Source organism: Macaca thibetana, chromosome 1 (genome assembly GCF_024542745.1).
Source record: "Macaca thibetana thibetana isolate TM-01 chromosome 1, ASM2454274v1, whole genome shotgun sequence".
Taxonomy (NCBI): domain Eukaryota; kingdom Metazoa; phylum Chordata; class Mammalia; order Primates; family Cercopithecidae; genus Macaca; species Macaca thibetana.
In genome coordinates, this window is record NC_065578.1 from 179,149,327 (window position 1) to 179,170,393 (window position 21,067).

General features: G+C 41.6%; 2 protein-coding genes across 2 annotated transcripts in view; one reads left to right on the forward strand and one right to left on the reverse strand.

The window, feature by feature from the left end:
• The window catches only part of ARPC5 (actin related protein 2/3 complex subunit 5), a 1,051,210-nt gene that overhangs the window by 564,034 nt on the left and 466,109 nt on the right, over positions 1–21,067 (forward strand). The gene's annotated exons all lie outside the window — the stretch shown is intronic.
• Positions 18,907–21,067, reverse strand: part of TSEN15 (tRNA splicing endonuclease subunit 15) — a 42,676-nt gene continuing 40,515 nt past the window's right edge. Inside the window, exon 5 of the mRNA XM_050765966.1 lies at positions 18,907–19,012. Within this exon, the coding sequence (XP_050621923.1) occupies positions 18,908–19,012 (105 nt within the window). The 3' untranslated portion in view covers position 18,907. The remainder of the gene's footprint in view (positions 19,013–21,067) is intronic.

Here is a 21,067-nt window from a genome sequence, read left to right on the forward strand (position 1 = left end):
CTTTAGTTTTATTTTTCTGGAGAACCCTAATTAACATAAGGAATAATATATTGGCTGTTTACCATCATGTATCTACCTAGCACCAATACAGTGCCAGAGCCTAGACTGGTTGTCTAATACAACTTTACTGAATGAATGGATGGATGGATGGATGAATGGATAGATGGATGAAAGTGATATTAATATAATTTTATATTTATTAAGTTTTCTTTTTTCTACAAAAATAAAATCCCTGTAGTGTATGTAGACTACTGAATAATACCTGTACTTACTTGAGTAGTGCTTTCTATTTTTCAAAACATTTTCATATACAATATTTTTTTGATTCTTGGACCTCTGCGAGGTAGATAATATTCCACATTCACATTTGAAGAAATAGGGGTCTACATAAATAAAGTAATTCGCCCAAGCTCATACAGTGAACTAAGTGGTAGAGCAAGGTCTGGTATCTAGACCTGCTAGATTTGGGACAAGGACTTGGATCCTTCCACGTCTGCAGTTATTTGTATGCCACTATGTTCACTGGAAGGTGCACTGGTGAACATGCGAGGGCTGAAAGGCACAGAGGCATTATCCTAATGGGTCTTTGTGGTGTTCAGGAATGATAGGAAAAGATGATGCTCCAGCCTGGGGAGGGGGTCCTGGCCCTGACCAGGTCAGGTTGCAACAATGAGGTCATGAGCCGTGTGCAGTGAGCCTCAGACATGGCTCTCAGGTCACTCACATGCAACCCATGGTTGTTCAATGCCTCATTTTCAGTGTTACTCTGGTGATCATACAATAGTCAGATCAAACTATCAGCTAAGGATTATTGAACCAGTGGCTCCATAGACACCAAACTCAGATGCAACATGGCAGAATGGCTAGAGCATGGGCTCATATTCCAAGACCCTGGGTTGAGACCCAAGGGTATGGCCAGAAAAGGCAAATGACATTGAGAAGTCAAGGAGACCCAACATTTATATTACAGCACTGTCTGTCCCTCTGGCAAAGCCATGACCTCATTTATCACCTTGTTTGTCCTATCTGAATGTTTACAAAAATACCAGCTCAAAGAGCAGCGGTGTGGTGGAGGTAAAATGATGAGTAACCAAATGAAGGTCTGATTCTCAATTTGGATGCAGAAAATCCTTTCCAGTGCCATATGCTTTTAGTGCTCTCTTTTTATCACTGCAATTTCACATCCTGTTAAAGCCTTCATCTTCTTTTCAGTCCCTGTCTACAGCAGCTTTCCGTAAAGAGATTGATGACAGCTGTGTCTGTTGGGAAAACCACAGCCTCGTATTTCTCTCCTCAGAAGTATCTTAGGACTGTGATACATGCCACCACTTAATAAGGTGGGGGTTGCCAGGCCAGCAGTGTGGGGGATGGTTATTCCTTCTCTGACAGCGTTTGAAGAGCTCCAGCAGCTGCCTCCAGGTGAATGGCAGGTGGTACTGGAGGTTGACTGCATAGGCCCAATGCTAAGGTTTACCCCAGACAATGATGGCTAAGAAAAAGTCAGGACTTGAATGCTCATTGCCTCTCTTAGGCTAAATTTCTGTATTATATTAATTATACATAATTATATATTATATTAATTAATACTTTTATATTATTACAATAATAACATAGTTAATTATTTGAGAGGCATACTATACAATGATTAGAACAAATCCAAAAATAAAAATAGCTACTAGTTTTAGCACCTTATCCATGTTACATTTTTCATTTCTAATGATAACTCATTTTGCTAATAAGAAAAATGATATTCAAGATGCTAAGAAACACTTACCCAGTAGGGAGTGGAGTTGGAGGTCAAAAGGTTAAGAGTCTTTTGCCAACTGGCCTTAGGTAAGTCTCTTTACCTGTCTGGGCTTCAGTTTCCTTTCTGGAAAAAGGAAGTGAGTAAGTTTGACTTGCAGATGGAATAGGTCTCTTCTTGCGCCAGGTGTCTTCAGGATAAATTTTATTGCTTTTACGCATCAATGATTATTTTAGTTCTCGTTTTGAGGTTTTCTTTGTTTTTGTTCTTCTTAATCCACGTAACTTCCGCATTATTCAACTCTCAACTTGTCACCTTTCAGCGAGGATTTCCTGGACCAATCCTGCTAAAATAGCTTGTCCACTCTTCTCCACTCATTATATCACTTGTTTTCATTTTCCTTTTTTTTTTTTTTGAGACGGAGCCTCGCTCTGTCGCCCAGGCTAGAGTGCAGGGGCCGGATCTCGGCTCACTGCAAGCTCCGCCTCCCGGGTTCACACCATTCTCCTGCCTCAGCCTCCCGAGTAGCTGGGACTACAGGCGCCCGCCACCTCGCCCGGCTAGTTTTTTGTATTTTTTAGTAGAGACGGGGTTTCACCGTGTTAGCTAGGATGGTCTCGATCTCCTGACCTCGTGATCCACCCGTCTCGGCCTCCCAAAGTGCTGGGATTACAGGCTTGAGCCACCGCGCCCGGCCCTTCATTTTCTTTATAGAACTTTCTTTTCTTTCTCTCTTCCTTCCTTCCATTTCTTCCCTCCTTCTCTCCCTCCCTCCCTCCCTCCTTTCCTTCCTTCCTTCCTTCCTTCCTTCCTTCCTTCCTTCCTTCCTTCCTTCCTTCCTTCCTTCCTTCCTTCCTTCCCTCCCTCCCTCCCTCCCTCCCTCCCTCAAAAGAATGTCAGCTCTAGAAGGAAATTGTATCACCTGCTCTGCTCGTGCTTAAACACTGGTGTTGGGTCTCCTTTACCAAGCACCTCACAAAGTCTAAACACCCCGGCGTGTCACACCGTATTGCCACACACGTCTTCACTGCGGAACAAAGTAAACAATCAATAAATGTTTACTGATTAAATTAATGAATAAATCCAGTTGGTTACAAGTTTGTTTGATTCTGCCACAAAAAATCTCTAGAACTGTGCTGTTCAATGTGGTAGCCAATAGTCACATGTGGTTATTTAAATTTAAAGTAATTAAAAGCTCAGTCCCTCAGCATCACCAGCTACATTTCAAGTGCTCAAGAACCATGTGTGGCTAGTGGTTTGCACAATGGATAGTGCAGAAGAGAACATTTCTATCATGCGGAAAGTTGTTGGAGAGTGCTGGTCTACATTCTGGCTCTTCCTCTCCAATCCCACTGTGATTGCTTATCTAGACTCTTGTGAGAGCCTCTGAACTGACAGTAGTTTCCTTCCACGCTAGTCAGTTCTCCACATTGCCTTATTTATTTAGTTCATTTATTCATGCAGCAAATATTTAAGGAGGACCTTCTATATGCCAGCACTGTGCTAGGCACAGAGGAACAAACAGGGTACGAGTTAGACCTAGTCCTGACACAATGTACTCACAGCCCATGGATGATGTGTGTAGCATTCCCATGTTTAAAAACCAGTGCTGGATCCCCCTTACCAACGTCCCTTACAGTGTTCCCAGGACTCTGTGCTGTGCTCTGCAGGATGCAGCCCAGAGTCAACTCTGCTTTCTCAGGAGAGGGTCAGCCAAAACAACAGTTCCTGTATGTGGGGAGCTAAAACAACGGTCCCTGTATGTGGCGTGGGGCGTGTATGGGGTGTGTGTTTGTGTGTGTGTGATGAAGTGGGGTGTGTGTGAAAGGAGAGTGTGTGTGGTCAGGTGTGAGGTGTGGGGTACATGGTGGATTATTGGTGTGGTGGTAGTGTGTGTCTGTGTGTGTGTATATGTGGTAGGGTGTGTGGGGTGTGTGGGGTATGTGATGGGGTGTGTGTGTATGGCAGGATTTGAGGGGTGTGTGGTGGGATGTGTGGAAAGGTATGTGGTGGTGTGTGTGGGGTATGTGGGGGGTGGGGTGTGTGTGGTGGGGAGATTGTGTGTGGGGTGGATGTAGAATATGTGTGGTGAGGAATATACGGGAGGTGTGTGTGGGGGTATGTGGTGTGTGTGTGTGGTAGGGTGTGTGTGTGCAGTGGTGTGGGGAGTGGCATGGTGTGAAGGGGTGTGCTGGTGTATGGGGTTGTGTGGGGGGTGGGGTATGGAGTGGGGTGTGTAAGATGTGTGTGTGTGGTGGAGGGTATGTGTGTGGTGGAGGATGTTTGTGTGGTGGGATGTGAAGTGGGGTGTGTGTATCTGTGTGTGTGTGGTGGGTTGTTGGGTGGAATGGGGGGGTGCATAGTATGTGTGTGTGGTGGGGTGTGTGGTGTGTGTGTGTGTGTGTGTGTTGGCAGTAGGGCTGCCATCCATGGGTTGAGGTTGTGCCTTCTGGCACTTGACTTTGGATGCATGGAGGGTGATGGCTTGGTGCCCTACAGTTGCAGTTTCACTCTTCCCCATCACTTCTCCCACAATTCTGTACCTGGTCCTTCACCCACCACCTCACCGCCTTCCCTGTTCTCTGCATACGCAGTCACACCTCAGTGCTTTTGCACAGGCCCGTCTCCTAGTGAGCTTTTCTTTCCCAATGGCTTAACCTGATGAATGCACTCATCCTTCAAAATTCACTTCAAATATCACTTTCTGTGAATCTTTTCCAGCAACCCAGAGGGGCGACCTTTTCTCTGTACATCCACAGATGTCTGTTATTAGATCTAGTAGAACACCTGTCAGGTTTACTCTAAACCCCATTTATGTAGGCCTCCTTCCAGTAGAGGGTAGTTCCTCCAAGTGAAGAATTTATTTATCATCATAGCCCCAGTGCATGAAATAGAAGAGGTCCCTAATAAATGATTTGGGACAAAAGATAAATGGATGGCAAATGGATGAACAAATGAGTGTAAATATTATGAAAGCGCCTGGCCGGTTTGCAGTTCCCTCGGGAGGCTGCATTGGTTCTAGAACTTCAAAATAGAATAAAAACACTGTAACTCTCTACTTGCTCTTATCAAAGATAAAATATTATTTTTCTTCTTACCTTTTTTTTTTTTTTTTTTTTGAGACGGAGTTTTGTTCTTGTTGCCCAGGCTGGAGTGCAATGGCACGATCTTGGCTCACTGCAACCTCCGCTTCCCAGGTTCAAGTGATTCTCCTGCCTCAGCCTCCCAAGTAGCTGAGATTACAGGCATGCGCCATCACGCCTGGCTAATTTTGTATTTTTAGTAGAGATGGGGTTTCTCCATGTTGGTCAGGCTGGTCTCCAACTCCCGACCTCAGGTGATCTGCCAGCCTTGGCTTCCCAAAGTGCTGGGATTATAGGCGTGAGCCACTGCTCCTGGCCTCTTCTTACCATCCTTATTTCCTACTACAAATGTCCCTTCTACCCTGTTTTTTCACCAGGAAAACAACTTTTCTTTTTTGCTTGTACAAGCTTTCCTTTATGGCCAGCCAAAACTCTAGGATCAAATACTTCACTTCCAAAAACCATATGTCCCAAGACGCTCTTTCTTCTAATTGAGGAAATGACTCTTTGCTACCAAAATGCTTATCAGCCCCTCCCAACTTGCACATTAGGAATCCAATAAAAACTGTTTTGCACAAACTAGAAATGACTGTCCTTACAATTATTATATTACTAAGTGAGTGTTTGATAAACGAATCTGAAGCAGGTTTAACATTTCTTAATTTTCCCAAACCTTTAAAAACACAACCAAACCAAAGGGCAAGCTCATAAAATAAACAGTTTCCCTCCCAGGTGCCTTGGGTGTAATCCTCCATTCACCCAACCAGTGTGTTATGTCTTTTCTTTTCTTTTTTTTTTTGAGATGGAGTTTCTCTTTTGTTGCCCAGGCTGGAGTGCAATGGCGCGATCTTGGCTCACTGCAACCTCTACCTCCTGGGTTCAAGTGATTCTCCTGCCTCAGTCTCCTGAGTAGCTGGGATTACAGGCACCCACCATCACACCCCGCTAATTTTTTTGTATTTTTAGTAGAGATGGGTTTTCACTATGCTGGCCAGACTGGTCTCAAATCCCTGACGTCAGGCGATCCATCCGCCTCGGCCTCCCAAAGTGCTGGGATTACAGATGTGAGCCACTGTGCCTTGCCCCAGTGTGTTATTTCTATGGTTCTTCAAAAGGAAAGAAGGGTCCCTGACACCCCTCAACAAGCCAGTTCAACAAGCCAATATTAACACATCCAACTAGCTTACAAACTTTCTGGGGTTCAAATAGTTTTTCTTGACATTACAGGATATTTTAAGTGAGAAGATTCATCTGCTCCCTCATATCAGCTCCTCCAAATGACCCCGCAGACACATCATCAGAGCAGGCAGCTGGAAGTGTTTACAAAAGCATACAGCCTGCAGCCCCAGCTTCCTCATGCTCTCCCCAGCAGTTTGAGTTTCATGCCTTTCACTACATGTTGAAAAGGGTAAAGTGGGTTAGAATATATCCATAATCATCATTCCTTAGAATTACTTTAGTTAAATTTGCTAGTATTAACAGAACAATATTTCATCATTACAAATTCCTAGTTGCTAAAATCTGTAATACTTAATCAGCAATACTGAGAGGCTAAGCCACATCTAACCCCTGTTAAATTTAAAATTTTAAATATACAAAATTACAATCCTTGGATAGAGTGTGCATCAGGTATGTGTGTATGTCAGTCATCAGGGTTTCAGTAGATATTAAGCAGCCTCCAAGTGAGTCTTTGTAAAAAACAAAAGCTTGCCAGAGGCTCAAGACTTTTTCTACAGAAGAGATAATCTTCCCTGGATTCTCAAACTTATGCTGACTTATAACCACGAAGAAACCTGATCTTAATGTAAAGGAAGTACTATGAATTTCTCAGGAAAAGGTGTTGTGTAAGTATAATGGTTCTGCCCCATTATCTTGGCTTAATCCAGAAAACTGAAAGCTAAATGACACATTAACCTACCTCAAGTATATTTACAGGTTTAAGGAGGACACTGGACATTTGTTCTCCATCTTAGGGAAGATCAAAAAAGAAATAAAATGACTTAAGTTTTGACCCCAAAGGGTATGATCATACTTAAGACAAAACATCTTAGTTATAAAGGTAATTTATGCAGATTTCCTAAAGAAAGAATGGAACCTGACACCTATTTACTGAGTTACTGTTGTGTAGAAGGTTTGGGTTGTGGAGGACAGAAAGAAAAGTAAGATGCATATAGTCTATGCTCTCCAAGAGGTCCCAATCTAGTTGGAAAGATAAGATGTTCACTCACAAAGGATAGGTAATATAAGATAATAACTCCTTTGATGTGCTGCTGGATTTGGTTTGCAAGTATTTTGTTGAGGATCTTTGCATCAATGTTCATCAAGGATATCAGCCTGAAGTTTTCTTTTTTTGTTGTGTCTCTGCCAAATTTTGGTATCTGGATGATGCTGGCCTCAGAATGCGTTAGGAAGGAGTCCCTCCTCCTCAATTTTTTGGAATAATTTCTGTAAGAATAGTACCAGTTCTTCTTTGTACATCTGGTAGAATTTGGCTGTGAAATCATCAGGCCTGGGCTGTTGTTGTTGTTGTTGTTGGTAGGCTATTTATTACTGATTCAATTTCAGAGCTCATTACTGGTCTGTTCAGAGAATCAATTTCTTCTTGGTTCAGTCTTGGGAGGGTGTCTGTGTCCAGGAATTTATTTACCTCTTCTAGCTTTTCTAGTTTATGTGCATAGAGGTATTTGTAGTAGTTTCTGATGGTCATTTTTACTTCTGCGGGGTCAGTGGTAACATTACCTTTGTCACTTCTAATCGTGTTTATTTGGATCTTCTCCTTTTTCTTCTGTATTAGTCTAGCTAGTGGCCTATTTATCCTATTAGTTTTTTTTCCAAAAAACCAACTCATGGATTCATTGATCTTTTAAATGGCTTTTGGTATCTCAATTTCCTTCAGTTCAGCTCTGATTTTGGTGATTTCTTGTCTTCTGCTAGTTCTGGGATCGATTTGTTCTTGTTTCTCTAGTTCTTTCAGTTGTGATTATTAGGTTGCTAATTTGAGATATTTCTAATCTTTTGATGTGGGCATTTATTGCTATGAATTTCCCTCTTAACACTGCTTTAGGTGTGTCCTGGAGATACTGGTATGTTTTATCTTTGTTCTCATTATTTTCAAAGAACTTGACTTCTGCCTTAATTTCATTATTTATCCAAATGTCATTCAGGAGCATGTTGCTTAATTTCCATGTCATTTCTTGTATTTGAGCAATTTTCTTTGTCTTGACTTCCATTTTTATTGCACTGTGGTCTGAGAGTGCTTTTGGTATGGTTTCAGTTTTTTCTTTTTTGCATATGCTGAGGATTGTTTTATGTCCAATTATGTGGTCAATTTTGGAGTATGTGCTATGTGGTAATTATAAGAATGTATATATTCTGTTGTTTTGGGGTGAAGAGTTCTGTAGAGGTCTATAAGATCCATACGGTCCAATCCAGCCTATAAAAAAAGGCTAATCCACCACAATCAAGTAGGCTTCATCCCAGGGATGTGAAGTTGGTTCGACATACACAAATCAATAAATGTGAGACATCACATAAACATAACTAAAGACAAAACCACATGATTATCTCAACAGATGCAGAAAGGTTTTTGATAAAATTTAACACCCTCTCATTTAAAAAACTCTCCATAAACTAGGTATTGAAGAAACGTGCCTCAAAATAATAAGAGCCATCTATAACAAACCCACAATCAACATTATACTCAATGAGCAAAAGCTGGAAGCATTTGCCCTTGAAAAGTAGCACAAGAAAAGGATGCCTTCTCTCAATGCTCCCATTTAACATGGTATTAGAAGTTCTGGCCAGAGCAATCAGGCAGGAGAAAGAAATAAAGGGTATCTAAATAAGAGGAGAGGAAGCCAAACTATCTCTGCAGATGAGATGATTCTGTATCTAGAAAACCCCACAGTCTCAACCTAAAATCTCCTTCAACTGACAAACAACCTCAGTAAAGTTTCAGGATACAAAATCAGTGTACAAAAGTCACTGGCATTTCTATACACCAACAACAGCCAAGACAAGAGCCAAATCAGAAAGGCAATCTCATTCACAATTGCCACAAAAAGAATAAAATACAGCTAACCAGGAAAGTAAAAGATCTCTACAATGAGAATTATAAAACATTGTTCCAAGAAATCAGAGAAGACACAAACAAATGGAATAATATCCCATGCTCATGGATGGGAAGAATCAATACCATTAAAATGGCCATACTGCCCGAAGCAATGTACAGATTCAATACTATTTCTATTAATCTACCAATGACATTCTTCACAGAACTAGAAAAAACTATTTTAAAATTCATATGGAACCAAAAAAGAGCCCCAATACCCAAGGCAATCCTAAACAAAAAGAACAAAGCTGGAGGCATCACATTACCTGACTTCAAACTATTGCTACAGGGCTGCAGTAACCAAAACAGCATGGTACTCATACAAAAACAGGAACATAGACTAATGGAATAGAATAGTGAGGCCAGAAAAAAGGCTGCGCACCTATGACCATCTGATCTTCGCTGACAAGAACAAGAAATGGAGAAAAGACTCCCTAGTCAATAAATGGTGCTGGGATAACTGGCTAGCCATATGCACAAGACTGAAGCTGGACCTCTTCCTTACATCATATACCAAAATTAACTCAAGTGAATTAAATATTTAAATGTAGAACCCAAAACTATAAAAACACTGGAACACAACCTAGGCAATACAATCTTGAACATAGGAATGGACAAACATTTTATGACAAAGACACAGAAAGCAATCACGACAAAAGCAAAAATTGACAAGCGGGATCTAATTAAATTTAAGAGCTTCTGCACACCAAAAGAAACTACCAACAGAGTAAACACACAACCTACAGAACGAGAGAAAATATCTGCAAACTGTGCATCTAACAAAGGTCTAACATCCAGCAACTATAAGAAACTTAAATTTACAAGAGAAAAATAAATAACCCCATTAAAAAGTGGGCAAAGGACATGAACAGACACTTTTCAAAATAAGACATACATGCAGTCAACAAGCATATGAAAAAATCTCAATATCACTGATCATTAAAGAAATGCAAATCAAAAACACAATGAGATACTATCTCACACCAGTCAGAATGGTTATTAGTAAAAAGTCAAAAAATAACAGATGCAGACAAGGTTGCAGAGAAAATGGAACACTTATACACTGTTGGTGGAAGTGTAAATTAGTTCAACCATTGTAGAAAGCAGTGTGGTGATTCTTCAAAAAGCTAAAAGCAGAACTACCATTTTACCTAGCAATCCCGTTACTGGTATATACCCAGAGGAATATAAATCATTCTACCATAAGGACATATGCATGCAAATGTTCATTGTAGCACTATTCACAATAGCAAAGACCTAAATAGAATCCACTTAAATGCCCATCAATGACAGACTGGATAATGAAAATGTGGAACATATACACCATGGAATACTATGCAGCCATAAAAAATAATGAAATCATGTCTTTTGCAGGAACATGGACAGAACCGGAGGCTATTATGCTTAGCAAATTAATGCAGGACTAGAAAACCACCAATACCACATGTTCTCACTTATAAGTGGAAGCTAAGTGAATAGAAGTTATGAACACAAATAAGGAAACAACAGACACTGGGGTCTACTTGAAGGTGGAGGCGGGGAGGAGGGAGTGGAGCAGAAAAGATAACTATTTGGTACTGGGCTTAATACCTGGGTGATGAAATAATCTGCACAACAAATCCCTATGCCACGAGTTTACCTATGTAATAAACCTTCACATGTACCCCTGAACCTAAAATAAAAGTTAAAAGATAATAACCCAAGATACGGCATAAGACAGTATACATAGGGTCAAGAAAGTGGGAAAGTCAAGTACACAGAACACTCTGGGTCCAGAATAGGGAGAGATCCTCATGGGCTGGAGGAACTGAAAATCTTGGTGTTGAGCATTGAAGGATGGAAAGACTTTTGAGAAAAGGAGAGGAGGAAGAGAAGGTGGAGGAAGAGGAACGGCACTTTAAGAGGGTTACCAAATATCTTTAAATTAAGCTAGATGAACAGATAGTATATGATTGTACTTATATGAGATATGTAGAGCAGTCAAATTCATAGAGACTGAAAGTAGAATGTGGTTGCCAGGGGCTGGGAGGAGAGGACAGTGGGATCTGTATCCATTCTTTAATGGATACAGAGTTTCATTTTAGGAAGAGGAACTAGTTCTGGAGATGAATGAAGGTGATGGATTCACAACAATATAAATGTATGTAATGCCACTGAACTGTACACATAAAAATGGTTACAATTTTACATTTTGTTATGTGTATTTTACAATTAAAAAAGAAAGCTTGTGGTAGCCAACCATCTATCCACAGAGGAGTGGAGGTGAACTCTTGAGGTCTCTTTTTCTTCTAGGACTCCATATTAACTGTAGGTGTGACCCATGTGACCGCAATGTGAAATGATTAAATATAATCTATTCCTGGACTGCTGCACTTTAGGAAGGTATTTAATGGCTGTGGTGACTACCCCACAGCTTTCCTCCTCTTCCTTCTTTACACATAAAGTCCACTTTCACCATAGAAGCCATTCACGCACTTTTCCCAGCTTCACTGAAGGTAGAGCACAAGCACGGGGCCCTCTCCTGGCCCGTGGTACCTAAGAAAAAATCTGCTAGGGGGTATATTCTTAGAAACCTTTTCCTCCCTATTTTTTAAAAAAGAGAAAGAGCACTCTAACGGGATGGACTCTTTCCCTCTCTTCCTTTGGATGTAGTTGTGTGAGGACATAATGTTCAGCCAAAGGTGGCTTAGGCAGCCATCTTGCATGCAACCACGGGGAGACGCTAAAGGAGGACAGATCAATTCATCGAAAATTGTAGCTACCTTTGTGCTGTATTAACCACCCTCAGAAAATAGACCCCTCGTTGTTTTAGCCACTTTTAGTTGAGTATTCTGTTTACTTGCAGCCAAGATCATTACAGTAGACAGACTACGGTAATACAGAAATAGCTTTCTGAGGCATTTTGGGGAGTCTCTATTCAGCTGGAGTTTATTCTTGCCTCCAAAAGACAAAGGTGTTTACTTCCCTTTTTCTTCACTGTATGATAGGCGAAAGAATACAAAGAGCAGAGTGCAAAACCAAAAAGACATCTAGCACTGGGTTTGAGAAGACACAGGATCATCGGGAAATAAGCTAATAGTAAATGAAGCAAATAGCCAGTATTTTGCCATGTATTGGAGAGAATCAGATTCTCCTTTGTAATGGAGAAAGGTTGTGTATAAAGGGTACATTGGGTAAGAGTATAAACAAAGATGGAGGACTTTGAAGGTAATAAGGGCCCAGAAACAAGCAAGCATTATCTGGTGGAGACTGGAGAAGGATACCAACAGCATAGGCTAAGAAAAGGATCAGGACAGTCCAAAGAGAAACCCAAGGTCTACACCAGAACCTTGTTTTTCTCAACTCAGCTCTATAGGTTTCATAATCCTCAGCTAAGCTTTTCATTTTTCTTGTAAAGACGCAAGTTAAAGTGTCCCTCAAGCTATTGGTATGGATAGATAACATTTTTATATGGGTCTGCTTCGATTCTTTTTGTTTTTGTTTTTGTTTTTTTTGAGACAGAGTCTTGCTCTATTGCCAGGCCGGAGTGCAGTGGCGCAATCTCGGTCCACTGCAACCTCTGCCTCCCGGGTTCGAGCACTTCTCCTGCCTTAGCCTCCCGAGTAGCTGGGACTACAGGTGTACACTACCACTCCCAGCTAATTTTTGTATTTTCAGTAGAGATGGGGTTTCACCATGTTAGCCAGAATGGTCTTTATCTCTTGACCTTGAGATCCGCCGACTTAGCCTCCCAAAATGCTAGGATTACAGGCATGAGCCGCCATGCTCAGCCACTTTGATTCTTGAAATAGAGATCCTGGTACTCTTTTATCAGAAGGTTTTTCTATCAAGGTAGCCATCTTTCTGGGGATACTACAATTTGAATATTTATTAAGCACTTTTATTAACTAGAAGTTTGACTGCTGTCTCCAAAGTTGATCACACAACCACAGCCAAGAAAGGGAAGACAGCTCCATCTGTCCATTAAAGATGCTGGCAGCCCTGAGAGAGAGGTCCAGGCAGGGGGCAATCTGTCACATCTCAGCTATGTGTGTCCTGTGGCACTTTAAACAGGAACTAAGGTACTGTGCTAGGCAGCTGTCCTCAAGCAATGGGACTCCTTAACCCAAGGCAACTAGAATTAAACCACTTATATTTCCAGAAAAGAAGAGATGTATTCCTTAGCACGACCTACCTCCTTCCTCATGCTCACACACTAGTTTTGTTTTTATTTTTTATTTATTTATTTTTTTCTTGGATCCTCAAGTTCCCTGACGAGAAGCTGTTCTTAATGCTTTGCAAAGGACCATGTAAAAAAACTCAGAGCCATGAATGAATGCATACAAATATCCTTATAAAACAGAAGCACCCGTGAAATATGGCTGATCCCACCCATTAGGGATTAATAAACCTTCCCACAAGGCTCAGCTTGCTTTAGGGCTAAAAATAAAATTAGAAACTTCAATTCATATCATCTGATTCTGATCAAGTGCAGTCTTTTGGCTATTCTCTCTGCATTCAAAGAATGTGTTATTATTCCCCTGATAGCACACAAACTCTACGAGTTGCAGACTCCCAGTGGAGATATAAGCATTTGCTTCTGGTGAAAATGAATTTCCATGGAAAATGTGACACAAGCACTATCTTTTGGGTCTCACATAAATCAAGTTTTTGTTTTTGTTTTTGAGACAGGGTCTCACTCTGTCACCCAGGCTGGAGTGCAGTGGTGCGATCTCTACTCACTGCAACCTCTGCCTCCTGGGTTCAAGTGATTCTTCTGCCTCAGTCTCGTAGGTGGGACTACAGGCATTCACCACCACACCCAGCTAATTTTTGTAATTTTTTGTGGAGCCATGGTGGTCTCAAACTCCTGACCTCAGGTGATCTGCCGCCTTGGCCTCTCACAGTGCTGGGATTACAGGCATAAGCCACCACACCCGGCCAAGTTTTATATCAGAAGGACTTTTCTCACTAAATCTGTTCTTTCAGTAAGTGGTCCTCAAAGGGCTTGTGTGGGTCTTGATGGTCCTTAGGGCCTTCCTGGGGCCCAAGGCTCTATTCTGTTTTATTCATGATTTTTAAAGTGAGTGTATTAGTCCATTCTCACACTGCTCTAGAACTACCTGAACCTGTGTGATTTATGAAGAAAAGAGGTTTAATTGACTCATTCTGCAGGATTAACAGGAAGCATGACTGGGAGTCCTCAGGAAACTTACAATCATGGCAGAAGGCTAATGGGAAGCAAGCAGATCTTAACATGGAGGAGCAGGAGAGAGAGAGACAGAGAGCAAAGGGGAAAGTGCCACACACACACTTTTAAACCCCATCAGATCTTGTGGGAACTCACTCACTGTCATGAGAACAGCAAGGGGGAAATCTGCCCCCATGATCCAATCGCCTCCCATCAGGTCCCTCCTCCAACACTGGGAATTACAACTCAGGATGAGATTTGGGTGGGGACACAGAGGCAAACCATAGGAGTGGGTGATGTGGAGTAGCGGGAAGAGCACAGAGTTTGACCTGGGTTTAAATTAGGAGTCTGCTGCTTCCTCACTGTGATATTAGATACATTAACTCATTTCTCTGGGCACTTACCTTGTAGGGTTGATGTGAGACAATATATTAAGTAAAGTACCTAACATAACACAGAAAGATCAGATTATCAAAGTGGACTCACATAATAGAGATCTTACTCAGTATCACACTTTGCTAATAATTTCAATAAAACAAGCAATTACAAATGAAGCAGGGAGTGGCTTAGGACCCATGCAATGTCCCAAGTCCTTCCATGTCACATCAAGATATTCTCTTGCCCAGATTAACACAGAAGATCTTCAAGTCATGTATGTGGCACATCACCTACACAGAAAAGAACCATCAATAAATATCTTCATATTATACTCAGATAGTTACATAATTTACCTGACCTCTTCTCAGAACCCATACCCAACACAGGCGTAGATTCAGATTTGTTACAAATGAGCAATCCAGGCAGATCAGGTACCTCCTTTTAAAAGAATTCTATAGATAAGGACCCTGCACTAGCAAATATCGTTAATGTGTTTATCTAGAGGCCTGTCATTAGCATGTTCACGTGAAGATTTGATTAAGTTAACTTCCTTCCTTCTTTCCCATGGATTTCCCTTTGGTAGCAAGAAAGAATGAATTGTAGACCTGTTGTTTAACATTTTATACCCAGCACCTAACCCAGACCAGGACTTGATATACAGTAGCTTCTATCACATTATTAAGAATAATAATGGTAATAGAACTACGCTTACACTTTCATTTCCACTGACTCACCAGGTCTTGCATGATTTCAGCCTGTCTCCTGCCACTACCCATTGAGGCTTCACTTCCCCCATTGTGTGGGATTCTTATTTCTGTCTTTCCTCCCTTGTTCTATTCCAATCTTCTACCCATCTTCCAAGGACAGTCCAAGTGCTCTTTCCTCCTGCAAACTTCTGAGCCTACATATACCCTTTTTGATATCACCCCTTTCTACTCTCTGTAATCCATGATCTAACACTGAACCTAGAATGTCCTATGCTGTACTCTTTCTTACTTTTGCATGCATAATATTCTATTTTTCTCCAAATAGATTATCAGCACCATTAGAGCTGAGAGTGCTAACTTAATTTGAGTCACCTACACAAGAGGTGTCCCTTGAGCCACCTCCTCAATAAATGTGGCCCCCTTGGTATTGGCTCTATTAGCATTCACTTGCCATATTGTGATGATATCATAATTTCTTGTAATGCTTGATTTAATTATTGTCTTTCCTTATGGGCAGCAAACTCCAGGAGGAAGGGTCTTTTCTCTCTTGCCCACTCATATCCCTAGTGCCTAACTCAGTACCTGGCAAAAAGTAGATAATTAGTAAACATTTGTTGAAGAAATATGTTTTCTAGGGTAAAACAAGGTAGAGTAAAGAAGCTCATTAATTTATATAATGAATATAGGGAGTATCTACTCTGGGTGCTCAGGATGCAAAGATGAATAAGACATGATTTCAGTCATCTGGTCTCTGGACTGAAAAAGTTTGAGTCAATTTCTTTACCACCACGGTTTAAGTCTTCAGATATGTACAAAAGAGATTTGCAGATAAAATCAACCAAATCCCATTAATTAAGCCCAATGAGTTACTGGAAGGTTAGGACAAAAATCAGAAGAACGCAGTTGTGGAAGGGCACAGGTGCTCTCCAGAAGAATTCTTGCTCCCCATTCCCTTTCCTCTGGCCTGGTTGGCCACCATATGCACTTTACTACTGGTGCCCAATTCATGTGAAAAACAGTCCTTAAACTGAGCTTTAATTCAGTAGCTACTACATCTTTCTCCTGCCCCTCACCTCCATTTTTATTGTGGGCAGTACTACATTTGTGTAGCTATATGCTAGGACCCATCTCTGGAAACCTACTTATAGAATCAGGCAATTAGGATAGCATTCCAACCCATTTGTAACAGGTTTGGCCACCAACATAACAAATTCAAAGCTACATGCTAATTAACTATATGTTCAAGCCAGATAATAATATATACTTAATTTTATCCATCTTAATATCACCCTTGTAACAAAACACATCTATTTTTATAGCCTTTCCTAAGTCAGTGCACTTGAGGGTTTGGTCCAAGGCAAGTCCATTCTCCAGTCTTCTGAGAAACAAGAAAGGCAATAAACTTGGTGGGGTATTTTTGTTAGATTTTATGGAAGCCACAGAGAACCTCTAATAGACCAATCTCTCAGGTCCTCCTGAGAGAAAGGGTTGGAATTTTGGAATAGAAGACGATGGATTCATTGATGATATTTTCTCAAATATTGAAGGTGATTTCCTTTGTCCCTCCCTCCTTTTCTTTCTTTCCTTTCTTTTCTTCTTTTTTTCTTTCTAGGCCAAATCATTATGTCATGCAGCTTATCAATACCAACATCACCAGCTGCCTTTAGCCATACAGCAAACAGATTGAGTCTCTCAAAACAACCTGCTGGCTGCTTCTTTTTCCCAATTAAATTTTCTCCCTCCTAATGTTCCTGTCTTTTTCTTCCCTCCTGGAAGGTCACCTCCAGGTCCCTGGTGCACTCTTCAAAGCCTTTCTCCATACCTTGCCCTTCTCCATTGCCATATGTTAGTAACTATTTCTCTGCCCCTCCACTACACTGGAGCCCTTGGAAGCAGGATCAGTGTCTCATTTGCCTTAGCATCTCCAGTGCCTTTAAGAGGGCCTGGCACATGGTGAGTGTTCAGTAAATGTTCGAATCTAATGAATACATTAAAACAACGTTAACTCAGTGAACAGTCTGAGAGGCACAAAAGAAGTCGGTTTAATGATACAGATTTGAGTACTTCATCCATCTGTGATGAAGTAATAAAAAGCAAGGGATTCTATAGGCTACAACACCCCATCCTGTGAAGTCAGGGCAGTGGAGAGGCAGTAACACCAAAGGACAATACAGATTTCAACTGTGCCTTATGTAGTCTTTGGGGACAGTTGGACAATGCTGATTTAAAGAGAAACTTGGGGGAAAAACACACACAAAAAAACTCCTTCAACTGTTTTCAATCAAGCCAATGTAACCCCCTTCCCATGTTTCAGAAGTCAGCATAGTTTTCCCCCTCTTTATAAACCATTTGGAGCTCTGACCAATGGACTTAGATGGTTCTGTTTTTTTCAAATACATTTTAGGGCCATTTCTATTGCATTCATCTGAATTGAAAATGCAGGCACAAAAAACTGCAATTGCTGAGGGACCTTTTCTGCCCTCCTCCCTGATCTATCTGCAACAGTCTGCAGCCCACAGGTCCATGTGGAGGGCTTGACTGGGGTGTCCTGAAGAATATGAATGTTATTGATATGGTTTGGCTGTGTCCCCACCCAAATCTCATCTTGAATTCCCACGTGTTGTAGAAGGGAACTGGTGGGAGGTAACTGAATCATGGGGGTCGATCTTTTCCATGCTGTTCTGGTGATAGTAAATCTCACGAGAGCTGATGGTTATTATAAGGGGGAGTTTTCCTGCACAAACTCTCTCTCTTTTTGCCTGCTGCCATCCATGTAAGATGTGACTTGCTCCCCCTTGCCTTCCACCATGATTGTGAGGCTTCCCTAGCCACGTGGAACTGTAAGTCCAATTAAACCTTTTTCTTTTGTAAATTGTCCAGTCTTGGGTATGTCTTTATCGGCAGCATGAAAATGGACTAACACAGTTATGAAACCAGAACCTCAGAGTTTTGGAGAGAAAGCAGTCTTAAGAGGTCCCTCTCCTGATGTGCCTGTGAGTGAGAGTTAGCTGGACTTCTAAAAGTGATGGAACAATCATTAGTCAAGGCTAACTTAGACTTGAAGTAAAATCTGTCTTGTACCGTAAGCTCAACCCTGTGATTCCTAAAACCAACCACCTGGCCTGCTTCCACACCACACAGCCTAAACCACAGAGAAGGTGGAATAAATTTGATTATCTGATTTTATTAGTGCCCCTTGGTGCATAGTCCTAGCCTCAGGCTCCCAGCTATCTAAGACATTCCCTTAGTTCATCCTCAGGATGTAAACATTTGCCTGATGGATAAGTAGTTGACATAAGCACATTAAGTTCCTCAGAGGAAAGATGCAGTCATATTACTTGACACAAATCATCATGACGTACGTACAGAAATAGGATCAGAAAATTTCAGTGAATGTGGTTTCTTTCTTTCGAGTGCCCTCAATTTCTCATCAGAAGCTCAAAGTGGATTTGCAGACTGTTACTGGAGTTTCCAGAATTATTTCTCTCTCTCCTAGAAGGGGGGGTGTTTTGTTAGAATGAATAACAATGGCAATTATTGGTAGTGCCATTATCAATAATTATTGATATGGTATTATTACAATTAATGAATCTCTACTTTGTGCCTGGTGCTGTATCAAAGCACTTTATGTTAGTTTGCTAGGACTGTCGTAACAAAATACCACAGACTGGGTGACTTAAACAACAGAAATTTATTTTCTCACAGTTCTGGACACTAGAAATCCTGATCGAAGTGAAGGAACATTCCATCTCTGATGAGGCCTCTCTTCCTGGATTGAAGACAGCCGCCTTCTTGCTGTGTCCTCATATGGTCTTTCTTCTGTGCACAACAGGGAAAGAGAGAGAGAAGAGAGAGAGACACAGAGAGAGAGAGAGAAGGGGGAGAGAGATAGAGATCTCTGGTGTCCTGTCTCTTCCCCATTTTATAAGAATATTAGTCCTGTTGGATTAAGGCCCCACTCTTATGACCTCTGTTAATTTGATTACCTCCATACAGGCCCTAATTCCAAAAACAATCATACTGGAGATTAGAGCTTCAGTGTGTGAACTGGGGGGTTTGGAGGGGGATACAATCAGTCCGCAAGAACCTTACTGAGTCCTCACCACAAGTATGGGAAGCCAGGGGTATTCTCTACATTTTATCAATGAATAAACAGAGAGCTCAATTATTTGCCCAAAGTCTCACCACCAACAAGTAAGTGGCTGTTAGCGGTGTTGCTCTTTCTTCTTATTGAAGAGAAGTGGAGTTACGGAGCACTCATCTGTATAAATATGGGGGTTGCTCATAGCAGTGTCAGAAGGAAACTGTCAGGTGGAGACTAGAGCAGAGCACTGAATCCACGGCCACTCTGTTCAGTCAAACAAGTCATGGGTTACTCTGCTGAGTTCTGGGGAGAGAGAGACAAAAAGACAGTCACTGTCTTCCAAGAGCTCAGAGTCTCAGCAACAGCGAAGGAAGTCTTCCTTTCCAGGTCCTGATCTGGATACACGTGTAAAACAGGCAAATGACCCCTTCATCCCTTTCCTTGGCTGAGGGGTGCTTTTGGGTCCCTGTTTGTCTCTGTAGATGCTAGCATGGTATCTATTAACTTGAGATTTTTAAATGAACCTGTGTTCCTCTCCTTAGAGGCCATGTCCATCAGAGGCCACCTCCACCCTGGGAGTTAGCACCCCCAGCTCACCCAGACTCTTCAGTGATGGTGACCCACCTCTTATCCTTCCCTCATCCCCTACCCTACTGTCCAGAACTTTCTTGATCTGTCTTCCCTTGAAACATCTTTGTTCCAAGTCCCATCCCTTGAGGCAAATCTCTCAGAGAAGAAAGGAAAGATCACAGTTCATTTGTTACTTCTGGGTAATGTACTGCTATTTTATTGGTAGTCTCTGGAGACTGATGGCTTTAGCACAAATTTCAGGCACCACAGCAGGCAGTGTGGTGGGAATCATTTGATGGTAGGTGGGTTTGTCGGTGAACATCAAAACAGTAGTGAGAGAGACAGCGTTCATCCTGAGCTTTTCACAAAATAGGCTGTTCCTGCTATGGCACAGAATTATGCTAAACGGTGTATCACAGACCCTGTCAATGCTCTGCTGACATCCCTTAGGAGAAATCAGCAGAGGACAGTGTGCAGGCCAGCTCCCTCCTCACACCATGCGGTTGGTAGCCCCTGTGGGAGCCTTCCAGGACTCACCCTTCCATCCTCTGCACAACTGCTGAAGGAAGGTGAGGATCCCATAACAGAACTGGTCTGCCTGTGAAATGCTTGAAGAGTACAGTCCCAGCTGATTGTGTTTTCTTAACTGTAGACTCTAATCTCTCCAGGTGGAATCTTAATTGAGGTTGGCTCTGCCAGGGCATGTACAGGGTCCTGGGAATTCAGCAGAATTAATTCAACAGAATGCACGGAATCTGATGTCAGGAATGCCTTGCTTGTATTCTGACCGTACCACATATGAGCTGTGTGGCGATTTAACTTTTCTGGGTCTTATTTTCCCCATATGTAAAATGGGAGAATAACCGCTACATCAAAAAACTATTCCAAGATGATAATAATAGCTAATAAGATTCGGAGGCGGGGCATGAAGTGAATATAGCTCAGCAATCCTATGAGGGTATATCATAGATCCCCAAATCTCTGGAAACCAGATGAGTTTTGCAACTCAGAATGCAAAATTAATAAAGGCAACAGGGTACGTGTAACAGATATTACAGAACCCCCACCAGGGTCTGAGGTGGTCCCTTAGAATCAAACCCAATATTTCTGCACCCAAAATAGAAAGATTTATATTAAGCAAGTAAAGCCTATAAATAGTTTCAATTTGAAGTCACAGATCAAGGATTATGGCCCAGTGAACTTAAGCAACTGGTTCAATA